At 39.6% G+C, this 15,539-nt stretch overlaps 1 protein-coding gene across 5 annotated transcripts in view; it reads left to right on the top strand.

The window, feature by feature from the left end:
- Positions 1–640: 640 nt before the first annotated feature.
- Positions 641–15,539, top strand: part of TUSC3 (tumor suppressor candidate 3) — a 183,452-nt gene continuing 168,553 nt past the window's right edge. For all 5 annotated transcript variants that reach the window (XM_060085678.1, XM_060085676.1, XM_060085681.1 and 2 more), the window contains exon 1: positions 641–988. In XM_060085678.1, the coding sequence (XP_059941661.1) occupies positions 851–988 (138 nt within the window). In that variant the 5' untranslated portion in view covers positions 641–850. The remainder of the gene's footprint in view (positions 989–15,539) is intronic.

The following is a 15,539-nucleotide window of genomic DNA, read 5'->3' as shown; positions in this document are numbered from 1 at the left end:
ACTGAGTTATCATTAGTTATTAGTACTACCCAATTGATCAAAACAACATGTTATGAAATTGAGAAAATAGTAATAAACAGGAAAAGCAAAACTGTATTGGGAAAACATTACTTGTAGAAATAATTAAAGTTTTTAAAAATTAGTTTATGCATCTGTGGATAAAAATTATTTCTAGAATGAGAATATTCGGCATCACTTTCTTATTTTAGATTTTTGTTTATGCTAAGTGCTAAGAAACTCTGTTCACAATAAGTAGACAGGAGTAGAAGATGTCTATCATCACAATATCACTCAGTTCTTTGAACTACTGTTGAGTAAAAATGTCCCAATGGGATCAGAGATTGCCATTAGCTAGAAGGGCCAGATCCTTACTAATTCCTCAAAGCTCTTCTCCATCATCGAAGAAGGCAATTATGTCTGTCTCTGGTTCCAGGTAAAGTGTTGGATAAACAGGACTCTCGCATATTCCCGAGACCCGGTGTTGGTTTCAGTGGCAGGACAGCCTACGGTTCAGATCAGCAAGGTGGAAAACCGTGCCCTCCGCTGCCGGGGTCTCGGGATGGAGTCCCGCCGAGAGCGCAGCGCGGCGTGCACGGAAGCTCCGCTCCCTCGCCACGCCCACTTCCTGCCCCATCCTGGGCCTTTCCAGGTCTCCTCTTCCAGTGAACCGGATGCTCCGTCAGTTTCCTCCTCGGCGTCCTCCGGTGCTTCCCGGCTCCCTGGCAAGGCCGCAGGCATCCACGGGGGGACGGTCAGGGGGCTCCCGGCGGCTGGCCTGGCAGGTGTAGGGCGCCGGTAGGAGCTGGGCGCACACGGTTACCGAGCGTGGAGGAGACACGTCCCTGCGGCGATGGGTGCCAGGGGCGCTCCTTCACGCCGGAGGCAGGCGGGGCGGCGACCGCGGTATCTGCCCACCGGGAGCTTTCCCTTTCTCCTCCTCCTGCTGCTTCTCTGCATCCAGCTCGGTGGAGGACAGAAGAAAAAGGAGGTAGAATGAATCCTCTGGGCATTCCTGGGAGGGCCAGGACGGGTCTGGGCCGGCGGGCCGCGTTCCTAGGCAGCCTTCCCGCGTTGCTAGGCAGCCAGGCAGCCGGGCCGCCGGGTGTGGGCGATGGCTGTTTTGGGGAGCGGTTGGGAGGCCTTTGCGCAAGTCCTTTGGGCTCCACAGTTTCAAAAGTGGGGTTGCCCAGTGCTTTCTCAAAAAACAACGAAGCATCGTCTTTTGTGCGCCAAGCACCTCACACCTTTAAGACATGGAGGGTTTTTGACCCTTACTTGAAGGCAGAGTGTCGGGGCCGTCGAGTCAGTAAAAAAGAGTGTGTTGGATGTGAAAAGACCCTTTAGGAAAACCTATAGGAACGAGTTGTCCCTTGTGTTCATTACCCTGCTCCCTTCGTTATCCGTTTCAGGAGGCAACAGAGCATACTGAGACCGTGTTTAAAGTTATTCTGTATTTTATATACATTTTTAAAGCTGTATATTTTCCTTTATATTAAATCAAGGTATAATTGTGCGAATAACCACATTTAGGTTGCGCAAATTTGTGAAATTCAGATCACCTGATTTCAATCTTAGTCCTATAGTAACTCTGATGAGGACGCGGATTGAAGTAACTGACCGTATTTAAAGTAGTTGTAGAGTTATTTGTGAATTTCAGTTATCCATCTCTACCTTGGATGGTTGATCTAGTGGGATTAGAAAAAAATATTATTTTGGAAATGTAAGGTTTCTAATTGTACGTCATTTTAGTGAGAGTGTCTCTCCATATTAATTACAAGTAGTTTTTCCTGGTGAAGTTTTATTTACATACACGTGGCTCTAATTCGGGTTTCAAATATTACCGCAACTTTCTTGACAGCTGGGTGGAAAGAGTGAAAAAACAGCCTCACACACAAGTAACTCTGATTCTCTTTCTCTTTACTCCTTGCCTGAAACAACTCTGAACTCAGTATTTTGCCTTTAACTTCTTTATTTTAACTTTTTTTTTTTTTACTTTAACATAAAAATAGGCCTTAGTGAAATTCTTGGTGGTGTCATAGTAAGAGGTTTGGTGAAGAACCACTGTTAAATTAAGACTGTATTTACAAATATAACGATTTTTTTGCCTAGCATTTGGTATTTATATACATTTCTTAGATTTCATAGTTTTTCTCTTAAAATTTTTTTTTTATCTTATAATCTTGCCAACATATTTGAAATTTATTTTTTTTAAATTTAATTTTATTTTTATACAGCAGGTCCTTATTAGCCATCAATTTTATACACATCAGTGTATACATGTCAATCCCAATCTCCCAGTTCATCCCACCACCATCCCCAGCCCCCCCTCTGCTTTCCCCCCTTGGTGTCCATACGTTTGTTCTCTACATCTGTGTCTCAGTTTCTGCCCTGCAAACCGGTTCATCTGTACCATTTTTCTAGGTTCCACATATATGAGTTAATATACGATATTTGTTTTTCTCTTTCTGACTTATTTCACTCTGTATGACAGTCTCTAGGTGCATCCACGTCTCTACAAATGACCCAATTTCATTCCTTTTTATGGCTGGATAATATTCCATTGTACATATGTACCACATCTTCTTTATCCATTCGTCTGTCGATGGACATTTAGGTTGCTTCCATGATCTGGCTTTGTAAATAGTGCTGCAGTGAACACTGGGGTGCATGTGTCTTTTTGAATTATGGTTTTCTGTGGGTATATGCCCAGTAGTGGGATTGCTGGGTCATATGGTAGTTCTATTTGTAGTTTTTTAAGGAACCTCCATACTGTTCTCCATAGTGGCTGTATCGATTTGCATTCCCACCAGCACTGCAAGAGTGTTCCCTTTTCTCCACACCCTCTCCAACATTTGTTGTTTGTAGATTTTCTGATGATGGCCATTCTGACCAGTGTGAGGTGATACCTCATTGTAGTTTTGATTTGCATTTCTCTAATAATTAGTGATATTGATCAGCTTTTCATGTGCCTCTTGGCCATCTGTATGTCTTCTTTGGAGAAATACCTGTTTAGGTCTTCTGCCCATTTTTGGATTGGGTTGTTTTTTTAATATTGAGGTGCATGATCTGTTTATATATTTTGGAGATTAATCCTTTGTCCGTTGATTCATTTGCAAATATTTTCTCCCGTTCTGAGGGTTGTCTTTTCATCTTGCTTATAGTTTCCTTTGCTGTGCAAAAGCTTTTAAGTTTCATTAGGTACTATTTGTTTATTTTTGTTTTTATTTCCATTACTGTAGGAGGTGGGTCAAAAAAGATCTTGCTGTGATTTATATTGAAGAGTGTTCTTCCTCTGTTTTCCTCTAAGAGTTTTATAGTGTCCAGTCTTATATTTAGGTCTTTAATCCATTTTGAGTTTATTTTTATGTATGGTGTTAGGGAGTGTTCTAATTTCATTCTTTTACATGTAGCTCTCCAGTTTTCCCAGCACCACTTATTGAAGAGACTGTCTTTTCTCCATTGTATATCCTTGCCTCTTTTGTCATAGATTAGTTGACCATAGGTGTGTGGGTTTATCTCTGGGCCTTCTATCCTGTTCCATTGATCTATATTTCTGTTTTTGTGTCAGTACCGTATTGTCTTGATTACTTTAGCTTTGTAGTATAGTCTGAAGTCAGGGAGTCTGATTCCTCCAGCTCCGTTTTTTCCCCTCAAGATTGCTTTGGCTATTCAGGGTCTTTTGTGTCTCCATACAGATTTTAAGATTTTTTTGTTCTTGTTCTGTAAAAAATGCCATTGGTAATTTGATAGGGATTGCATTGAGTCTGTAGATTGCTTGGGTAGTATAGTCATTTTCACAATATTGATTCTTCCAATACAAGGACATGGTATATCTCTCCATCTGTTTGTGTCATCTTTGATTTCTTTCATCAGTGTCTTATAGTTTTCTGAGTACAGGTCTTTTACCTCCTGAGGTAGGTTTATTCCTAGGTATTTTATTCTTTTTGTTGCAGTGGTGAATGGGATTGTTTCCTTAATTTCTCTTTCTGATCTTTCATTGTTAGTGTATAGGAATGCAAGAAATTTCTGTGCATTAATTTTGTATCCTGTAACTTTACCAAATTTGTTGATTAGCTCCAGTAGTTTTCTGGTGGCATTCTTAGGATTCTCTATGTATAGTATCATGTCATCTGCAAACAGTGACAATTTTACTTATTCTTTTACAATTTATATTCCTTTTACTTCTTTTTCTTCTCTGATTTCCATGGCTAGGACTTCCAAAACTATGTTGAATAATAGTGGCGAGAGTGGACATCGTTGTGTTCTTTCTCATCTTAGAGGAAATGCTTTCAGTTTTTCACCATTGAGAATGATGTTTGCTGTGGGCATAGTTTTTCTTGAGAAAGGGAGAAGATTTGAAAAGTATTTTTTTTTGCGTGTAGATTACCAGAGAAGAGGGCATTAAAAACAATGAGCAGGGCCTCCCTGGTGGCGCAGTGGTTGAGAGTCCGCCTGCCGATGCAGGGGATACGGGTTCGTGCCCCGATCTGGGAGGATCCCATATGCCGCGGAGCGGCTGGGCCCGTGAGCCATGGCCGCTGGGCCTGCGCGTCCGGAGCCTGTGCTCCGCAACGGGAGAGGCCACGACAGTGAGAGGCCCGCATACCGCAAAAAGAAAAAAAAAAAAAAACAATGAGCAACTTCTTGCAAATTCTGATGATTTATCTCCTAGATGGATCATTGTAACCATGGTAACTTTCAGTTGGAAGGAAAAAGAAAAAAGCCCCCAAAAGAAGTCTAAAAAGTGTACATCTTCAAAGCATCTTAGCATCTCCAATTGTAAGACTACTTTAACATGTGACATTTGTTAACTTAGTGTAATTATAAATTGTGATAACATCTATTTCCATTAAATATTTTTTATAAAGGTTATTTTAAAAATGCAAAATTAGGGAGAAAATTGTTGAGGATGTAAAAAAGGATGTCTTCCAAAACTTTTATTTCTGTTAAATAGGAGAGTCTAATGATACTACTTGGTGATATTGTAGAATACACATATTTTATTTAAGGAAAAGAGCAAAATAACATATAGTTGAAGTTTTAATACTTTACTAAATGAGCATGCATGTCTCTGAAATGCAGTCTAGTTCGGTATCTGGTACTCAGTTCAAAAACCATGATCTCGGGCTTCCCTGGTGGCGCAGTGGTTGAGCATCTGCCTGCTAATGCATGGGACACGGGTTTTGGGAGGATCCTACATGCCACGGAGCAACTAGGCCCGTGAGCCACAACTACTGAGCCTGCACGTCTGGAGCCTGTGCTCCGCAACAAGAGAGGCCACAATAGTGAGAGGCCTGCGCACCGTGATGAAGAGTGGCCCCCGCTTGCCACAACTAGAGAAAGCCCTCGCACAGAAACTAAGACCCAACACAGCAAAAATAAATAAATTAATTAATAAACTCCTACCCCCAACATCTTCTTTAAAAAAACAAACAAACAAACAAAAAACTATTATCTCTTCTAATACCGGAAGAAAAACATTCTTTCTTGGAAATATTGGTCACAAGTGTGTTACTTTTCTAGGGATATTCCAGAGTTGTTTTGATCATATGTGGCGGCTGCTTCTGCTTTTTTTTTTCTTCTTTCGCTTAGTTTAGAACCTGTTGCCCAGTATGAGATTTGACACCATTGAGCCAGAAAATATAATAGCTGGAACTTAATTTACTGCAATAAATATTACAAACATAAGTACTGGAATAGTTGACTTGGCATGGATTGTGTATTCTTTTGTTCTGGGGAACCCAAACGGAAATCTAAAGTTGAACCTGGAATCAGGAATTGGATGATAGTTGCTTTTAAGGAAGTAACATTTATGACAGTAATAGTTACCACCATAGATTTTTGAATGGAACTGATGGTCCAGTTACAATTCATATCCTATCTAATTGACATCAAACCACTTAACTTCCCTGAATTTTAGTTCTTTTGTTTAAAAATACAGGTATAGGGCTTCCCTGGTGGCACAGTGGTTGAGAGTCCGTCTGCTGATGCAGGGGATGCGGGTTCGTGCCCCGGTCCGGGAAGATCTCACATGCCGCGGAGCGGCTGGGCCCGTGAGCCATGGCCGCTGAGCCTGCACGTCCGGAGCCTGTGCTCTGCAACGGGAGAGGCCACAACAGTGAGAGGCCTGTGTACCACAAAAAAAAAAAAAAAAAAAAAAAAAAAAAAGTAAAAATACAGGTATAATACTTACATCTCAGAGTTGTCATTGGGATTAAATAAGGCTGTATTTAAGGGCTGTATTTAAAGTGTTTAGTGCAATGCCTAGAACATAACAAATGATCAGTAATTTGGTAGCTGCTATTATGTATTCTTCATTTAAATGAAAGATAGACATGATAATGAGATTCTAAAATGTGATAAAATTTTTTTTTCAAATTAATTTTTTTGCTAAATAAACTGACTTTATAATAATTGTAAATTATATAGTTTATGGAATAAAATGTTCATTACTTATTTTATTATGAAACACTAAGAATTCCAAACTCTAACATTGCTTGAGAACTTCCCAAGAGGAGATTTTACATCATGGAAGAATTGGTAGTATTCATGGATTTGTGTATGTGTGTCTACATATATAGGTATATATCTGTTTCTAAATGAAGACATTTTCATTCATCAAAAAATAGTTTTGTCATATTCTTTATTTAAGAATATAGTCAAGAGAAATAGTTAAATAGGCACAGATAATTGACGGGAGATGTTTATGGTCAGTTTCCTTAATTACATTGAATACAGTCATGTTAAGTGATTTTTGAATCCTCATGTTAAGTGATATGGATTTGTGGGAGACTTTAGCTTTTTAGTAGTATATCATTTGCATTTCTGATGCATCGTGGGTTTCCATTATTTTGACTTTCTCTATTTCTTATATTGTTAACACTTATCAGTTAATCAGCTTCATTTAGAATTGTTTTAATCTCTAATGACCTCTTATAATAGTATAAAAAGAGCTCAAATTCTGTAATGATTTCTGGTGGACTTAATGACTTTACCATCATCAAAAGCAGCTACCGTCAGCCCTTCAAATCCGGGGGTCTTGTACCTGCAGACAGAGAGGGCCGACTGTACCACACCATTTTGTAGCATGTGGGACTCGAGCAGTTTCAGATTTTGATATCTGCTGGGGTCCTGGAAACAATCCCCCTTGGATATGGAAGGACAACTATAATATAATAATTTATACTTTCTGCAAAGAAAATGATTAGCGAATAGGCTACAACATGTAGGTAGCGGCTCATAAATATTTTTTAAGAGAGAAGTCGTGTTATTAGTTGCCTCTGAGATAACTTCTATAAGCACACTTTACACTGAGATGTATATATCCAGTTACTCTTTAGCGGCACAGACGTGAAATAGAGACTTTAGTGTCTTAGCAAATGATAGGGAGAGGATGGAGGTAAGAGATGGATTTTGATTTTACCTTTAAGCAGAGAACTTAGGTGGAAGAAATAGTTTGTAAACATATGAGCACAACTTTAAGAAATGCATAATAATTATACTTTGATATGTATACACATATACACCTGTCATGCTGATGTCAGGCAGTTGTGTCAGCTAAGTTAGATTTTGTGTACAGTAACTCCTTGAAGAGTAATTGGAAATGACAGATCTTACTTAAAATGGCCAAAACTTCTTGTCAATAACTTTGAGGCTTAGCCTGCCACAGTTTCATGGATAATGGCAGAAGGTATGGGATTCCTGGGTCACAGGTGGACAGGTTATTACAGTAATAGAATTGCCAGAGTATCAGCGTTTGTGCTCGTGATTCAGGCCAGCTGACACCTGCAAATGTAGTGAATTTCAGAGCAGGAGAGGACCTTGAGCTTATGGAACCCAAATCTTTCATCATGGGCAGTAAACGTATTTGACTTCAGCCTTAGAGGGAGTCACTATCTTTATTAAATTGGGAAGTAAACCTGATCTTTGTTCTTTTTTTTTTTTTTTTTTTTTTGCGGTATGCGGGCCTCTCACTGTTGTGGCCTCCCCCGTTGCGGAGCACAGGCTCCGGACGCGCAGGCTCCGGACGCGCAGGCTCAGCGGCCATGGCTCACGGGCCCAGCCGCTCCGCGGCATATGGGATCCTCCCAGACCGGGGCACGAACCCGTATCCCCTGCATCGGCAGGCGGACTCTCAACCACTTGCGCCACCAGGGAGGCCCCATGATCTTTGTTCTTGAAGGGACAGTGTCTAGCAGAGCTGTGTGCTATACAAACATCCTTGAAAAGATAGCCTAGAACAAAGTCAGTCAGTACTTGCCCTTGCAAGTTACGTAGAAACTGTGATGAACCGTCTGCCTATGCAAGGGATCTAACCTGGGTCAAAAGGGAACACTTCAGGATATTTTCCTCTACATACACAAAACACCAGCATGTTCAGCCCCTTCTATATGTGTTCTACGTGGAAGACACAGAGAAAGGGAAAGGGCAGAAACATGAAACTTGAGCCACAGATTCATCAGCTATTTGTTAACTGTTTTGGGCTGCATTTACTTGTGCATATTCTCTTTAGCCTTAAATAGTCAGTGAGTTTGGATGTGAGTGTGATCAGTACGCCTGTGACTACCTTAGTAGTCTCCAGGTTGGTTTGGTGTATTAGACCATGTAATGATTGCTTCTTTCCATAAGACCCCCACCTGGAGCATCATGCTAATTTCACCAAGATAGAAGATTTACCTTTGGCTAAGTATAGGAGTAACTCTTCTCCTGCTAGATCATGAACAAATGTAACACTGTGTGCATGCATGTATGTGGACCAAATAGGTAGTATTTACGTCAGTCTCTATCCAGTTTTTATTCTATCTGTTGGCAAGATTTCTGCAGCTTCTCAAATTGCGCATAAGAACCTGCTGTATAAAAAAATAAATAAAATAAAATTCAAAAAAGAAAAAAAGTTGAGCATACCTAAAAGGGAACTCTCAATCCTTTCCTTTGCCCATCTGACCCATCTGTTTTCTCATTGCTGTCAACAGTACTGTTTTATGGGGAACAAATTTTAACCTTATTTTTTTTTAAGTAATCACTTGCCATATATAATACTATATCTTTGTAGCTCTTCTGTTTTGCACGTGTACACAGAGAGGCTGACTTCACATAATTTCTTGCAGAGTCGTACATAGATTTAAGGAGAGCATCTTGCAAAAATATGATTCCTCTATTATACATAGATATGTAAAACAAATATTTAGTTTGAATAGTAAAGTTTCAAATATATTATTCAGAAAAATAGACAGTATTTTTTTTCATAGTAATTGATATCTGTCTTATCTCTCTACCTGCTTGCCTGATTGTCTGTTTAATGTCAGAAGGAAAAAGGTCAGTGTCAACAGTGAACTTATGTTACAGAGTGTTTCACAATCTGTGATAAAAGTCCTAACTTAGAAGTGTAGCATCCTGAAGCCATTAATGAATTGAAAAAAGTTAAGAATAAAAGGAAGCCTTTACTAACATTTATTGTTATTACATTTTTGGTTGCTCATATGAAGATACCTAACTAGTTTGACGTTTGGAAGTGAGAAGGAAAATTTCCTTCCCCTGTATGTTACTATGAGAACTCAACCATCTCTAATGAAAAGGGGCACTTGAGTATAGGTTAGATAAATCGTGGTACTGATTTTATTAAATGGAACTGTTTATTTTAGATGTGTATTTTTAGAGCTGGCTTAATATTGCTGTCAATATGATTTGACTCAACTTTTGGAGAAATATTGTGGTTCAGTGTCTTCTCTGCTTAGAAACAAAGCAAACCATTGGAAAGTTAGTTCATATGATTTTTGTGGTAAAACTTAAGGTACAAGATTGATTACAAATTGTAAGATCTGCTTACTATTCATATTAAATATTAAATTTAATGAGATACCGTCCTGTAATTTAGTGAATTTAACAAACTTGGGAGTTGGAAATAAGGCTTATTTCAGGAAATGAAAAAAAACATAACAGGAGAGTCGATAGAAGATAGAATGCCAGGTATTTCACCTAAATTGTTTATAATCATCACAGTATCTTGGTGATTATGACAGAGTTTTGTTTGCCTTACCTTTGTCTTTGTTAACAGTATACCTTGGTTTTATTTAAGTAGGAGGAGGAATTGGGACTATCCCAAGCCCCAAGCAATCATTTTTATTAGTCAAAGATTATCATGATTATCCAGTACCCTGCAAATTATTGGTTTAGGAGTGAGCACATGATACAATTATGTGGGGCTTTTGGAAGTTTCCTCCTTCTTCATAAAGGACCCAAAGTGGGGTAATTCTTTCTTCCTGTCTTTGGATATGTGTATGAGAATGTGATGCATTGTTGAACCCATCTTGTAATCACAAAAAGTACAAGCCTGAGGGCAAAACCAGTAAGTTTATGCTGGCAGAGTAGAAAATTGGGAAGAACATGGGTACTTGATGGCATGACTTAACTAGCCTTGTAAATGCTTCACCTCTGGACTCCTTGTTATATGAGTTAATAAGCTTTCTTATTGTTTAAGACACTTCAAATTGAATTTCTGATTTTTTGTATTTGAAAGCATTCTACTGAGGAAGGTTCTCTTGGATTAAGGGTTTTACCCATGACTGTACAACTTGTAAGTTTACAGCCTTACCCCAAAGAACTCTTTCTACGTTATGTCTTAGTAACCGGACCCTCTTTGTGAATTAGTTATTAAATATTAGTGGAGGACCATTTAAGTATGTATAGCTGTCCCCAGTCTTTGAATATCAGTTGTCAGTATTAGAAGAAGTTGGTGTATGTTTCGCTGTCATTGAAGTGAATTTTCATGTTCCTCTTATTAAAACAACTTTGTTTTTATTGTATGAATTGAAATTCTCTACTCAAAAGTTATGTCCAAAACGTTGTAGGAAAGAAATTGGGCATAAATTTATTATGTGCTTTAAAAACTATGAGCCCAATAACAGAGTGGAAGAGAGTAAGTATGCCCAAGATATATTTGCTGTATGCTGTTTTCTATTTGAATGTTTTTAAGAAATACTTATTCCTTTTGCTTTTGTGTATGCAATAGATTGACACGTAGTTTCATTTTAAAGACATGCGAAATAAAATTCAGGAAGATACTTAATTTTATTTTTAAAATGATCATGTTTTAATAATGTTCTTTTAGTTAACATCTGAGTTAAGATTAAGCAAAAGAAAAACTGGGACCTTCCTCAAAGATCAGGCTTTATGCAATGCTTGGTTGGTTCATGTTTTTTTAGAGTGGAAGCTTTCAAAGGGAATAAAAGATTTTTCTCATACTTGTGAAAGTGGAGTGGCTTTGCTGTGTCTTGCTCTTGTTTCCTGTGCATTTTTCCTCTTGGAGCCTTTATGGGGAGAAAGAGCCGCTGAGTCAAGGTGTAACACCATCGTCATGGCACTCATTCAGCATAGCTTCCTACGGAGAGCAGCCTGAGTCACAGGCTTTGATGTTGGAGCCTATTCCAAATCATAAAGCGAACAGTAACTGGTGTGTGTGTGTGTGTGTGTGTGTGTGTGTGTGTGTGTGTGTGTGTGTGTGTGTGTGTGTGTGTGTGTGTGTGGTGTTTAAACACTGCGTTATAGAATGATAGAGCAGGAAAGTCAGATTTCAGGCTAAATAACAAAGCTGGGACTAGGAGGGAGTTTTCCTGCCTCCAGAGTTGCTATTTCTGCATCCCCGTGCTCAGTTATGCTGTCTTGTCTCTGCCCCTCCCCTCTTCATGACTTTAAGTATACTATCATTTCCTCTGTGTTTTCATGGCTGATCTTTTCTGAACTTCTTCATGGGTACTTGTTTTGTAAACTTCAAAATGACTACCGGTTTGGCAGCTCTAAAACAAACCTAGTAATACTGCTTAGACTTGACCCCTTTGAGAACATAATTTATAAAATTAGGCCATCTGTTTCTTCATGAAGCTGTTTAAATAAATGAAATTAGTCTAAGGGAAGCCTAAGTCACAAGAGTCAGAACTCAGTAACCTACATGGATGACGAAAGTATGTAAGTTCCCGTTCCATCTGTCTTCCCCAAATAGCGCCTCCTACAGTCCCTAATGCTAAGGAAAGCCTTGTCGTACATCTCTTTGCCAGAGCCAGAAATCCGGGCACATTCACTTAGTTTCAAACGTTTACTCAGTCGTGACCTTCTTCAACACCCCTTCCTTCACCCCAGCTGAAGACGTCCCCTGGGACTTCCTAGCCAGTGCTGTCTTGGGGGTACTCTTTACGTGGCTCTAGGATGCAATACAGTGTTCTTTGCAGGCTCTTGAGTGCTTTTCCTGAGTGAGCCCTTGTCTGACTCTCCTGTTTTCTATCTCACCACTGTTACATGCTTCCTTCCAGTGTTCTTTGGCTGCTCTTGAGTGCCTTTCCTGAGTGAGCCCTTGTCTGACTCTGCTGTTTTCTATCTCACCACTGTTACATGCTTCCTTCTAGTGTTCTTTGCCTGCTCTTGCGTGCTTTTCCTGAGTGAGCTCTTGTCTGACTCTGCTGTTTTCTATCTCACCACTGTTACATGCTTCCTTCCAGTGTTCTTTGCCTGCTCTTGAGTGCTTTTCCTGAGTGAGCCCTTGTCTGACTCTGCTGTTTTCTATTTCACCACTGTTACGTGCTTCCTTCCAGTGTTCTTTGCAGGCTCTTGAGTGCTTTTCCTGAGTGAGCCCTTGTCTGACTCTGCTGGTTTCTATCTCACCACTGTTACGTGCTTCCTTCCAGTGTTCTTTGCCTGCTCTTGAGTGCTTTTCCTGAGTGAGCCCTTGTCTGACTCTGCTGGTTTCTATCTCACCACTGTTACGTGCTTCCTTCCAGTGTTCTTTGCCTGCTCTTGAGTGCTTTTCCTGAGTGAGCCCTTGTCTGACTCTGCTGTTTTCTATCTCACCACTGTTACATGCTTCCTTCCAGTGTTCTTTGCCTGCTCTTGAGTGCTTTTCCTGAGTGAGCCCTTGTCTGACTCTGCTGTTTTCTATTTCACCACTGTTACGTGCTTCCTTCCAGTGTTCTTTGCAGGCTCTTGAGTGCTTTTCCTGAGTGAGCCCTTGTCTGACTCTGCTGGTTTCTATCTCACCACTGTTACGTGCTTCCTTCCAGTGTTCTTTGCAGGCTCTTGAGTGCTTTTCCTGAGTGAGCCCTTGTCTGACTCTGCTGGTTTCTATCTCACCACTGTTATGTGCTTCCTTCCAGTGTTCTTTGCCTGCTCTTGAGTGCTTTTCCTGAGTGAGCCCTTGTCTGACTCTGCTGGTTTCTATCTCACCACTGTTACGTGCTTCCTTCCAGTGTTCTTTGCCTGCTCTTGAGTGCTTTTCCTGAGTGAGCCCTTGTCTGACTCTGCTGTTTTCTATCTCACCACTGTTAGATGCTTCCTTCCAGTGTTAACTTAAGCAGGGTACCCCTTCTTCCCTGTTTTGGATCAGGAATTCCTACCCTGTGCTCAGATAGATAGATGTCTGTGCTTATTCTTTATGGCACTTAAGTGAATTATTGCCTATTGTCTGTCATTATTGTTGTTCTACAGGCCCTTTGAGGAGAAGGGTTGTGGGTTTATTTTTGTATCTGTATTTCCATATTCAAGCATAGTGCCTTGTACTTGGTAAATGCTTAGTAAAGTTACTTTGGTCGAGATACTTAATCTCTCTGAGCTTCAGTTTCCTTATCTGTTAAGTGGAGATAGTTTGTTAGTCTCTACTATAGAGTTGTGAGCCTTACATGAGATAATCCTCTAAAGTATACTTAGCATAGTGCCTGGAACATAGTAAGTGCTTAATGAACGTTAGCTTTGGTGCTGATATTGGTGAATGACTGCAGGACGTTCTGTGGTTTGTTTTATGTTTCCAAAGTGAATTTTCATGAGTAGCATAAGTTGATTTGGCATTACAAAAGAAACTTTTAAAGGCAGTTGATATGCATAATTTTTCATGAATACTTAATTTTCCTATGTGACAGATTCTGCTACTAAATTGGCTCTTGAGAAAATATCATTGTTCCTTTCTTCAGATGATTAAAGATTTGGCAGTAACCATTTGATCATGGTTACTTTTCCTATTTGACTTCTTACAGCATTTGACAGGTGCTCAGTGTAGCCCTGTTTGAGTTTAACCTATTTGCAGTCCTTTGGACCTCTTGGAACTAGAGGTCTATTTCTCTCCCCAGGTTTGTGAAGTTTTCAGCTATTATTGCATTAAATATACTTTCTATCTCTTTTTCTTTCTCTTCTCCTTCTGGAATTCCCATAATGCAAACAGTGTTCCTTTCATTGTGTCCCATAATTCCTATAGGCTTTCTTCACTCTTTTTCATTCTTTTTTCTTTTTGTTTTTCTGATTGGGTAATTTCAATTTTCCTATCTTCCCGGTCACTGATTCTTTCTTTTCCATTGTTGAGTCTGGTTTTGAAACTCTCTGTTGAATTCTTCTGATCAGTTATTGTATTTTTGTACTTTAAGATTTCTCTTTGGGGTTTTTTTTTAAATTTCTGTTGATTCGACTTCTTGTTTTGTTGATGCATTGCGTTCCTAATTTCATTTAGTTGTCTGTCTGCATGTTCTTGTAGGTCACTAAACTTCTTTAAGAGGTTTGTCTGACAGTTCATAGATCTGCATTATTTTAGTATCCATTATTAGAGCTTTATTAGTTTCCTTTGGTGGTGTCATATTTACCTGATTTTTTGTGATCCTTGATTCCCTACATTGGTATCTGCACGTTTGAGTAAGTGGTCTCCTTTTCCAGACTTTGCACGTTTGCTTTGACAGATATAGTAGTACTTCACCAGTCAGCTCAGTTTGGGTTTCTGGATCCCACAACTCCTACAGAGGTACTTTTGCTTTTGGATGGATGCTGAATTTTTGTTGTTGAGGGGAGGGGAGGAAAGGGTTGACTTATGCTGACATGTTGCTCACATCACTCCTATTTCCTTTTTTTCAAAAGCTCACCACCCTTGACTTTTGTGACTTTTGTGACTTTTGTGACCCTTACATGGCTTTATACCAGAATGATGGATAGCATAGATTATTAGAACACCATTATCACCTCTACTATTCTTTTGCTATTGATTTTATTTTATTTTTAAATTTATTTGTTTTATTTATTTATTTTTGGCTACACTGGATCTTCTTTGTGGTGCGTGGGCTTCTCATTGCAGTGGCTTCTCTTGTTGCAGAGCACAGGCTGTAGGCACGCAGGCTCTAGAGCACAGACTCTGTAGCTGTGGTGCGTGGGCTTAGTTGCCCCGCGGCATGTGGGATCTTCCAAGACCAGGGCTTGAACCCTTGTCCCCTGCACTGGCAGGCAGATTCTTAACCACTGCGCCACCAGGGAAGCCCTTTGCTGTTGATTTCAGTTGTCACTCTTCTTTGGCGTTTAATGAAGCCTGTGACACTCTGTATAATTTGATTTGGTCATTTGCTTTCTCATTGTCTTTTTTCTTATTTTACTGTTTGGTAGTCTTACAGAATGGAATTAGAATGAGAAAAGCAGGTAATGTGAATTCTAGCCCCATTGTTTATCTTTACAAATTATCTGTTTGGACCGCAATTTCCTTCTTTATAAACTAGAGATAATTCCTCGCATGGGGTTGTTTTGAAGATGAA

The sequence above is a fragment of the Mesoplodon densirostris genome, chromosome 20 (genome assembly GCF_025265405.1).
Source record: "Mesoplodon densirostris isolate mMesDen1 chromosome 20, mMesDen1 primary haplotype, whole genome shotgun sequence".
NCBI classification, from domain to species: domain Eukaryota; kingdom Metazoa; phylum Chordata; class Mammalia; order Artiodactyla; family Ziphiidae; genus Mesoplodon; species Mesoplodon densirostris.
This window is presented reverse-complemented; position numbering and strand designations above follow the sequence as displayed.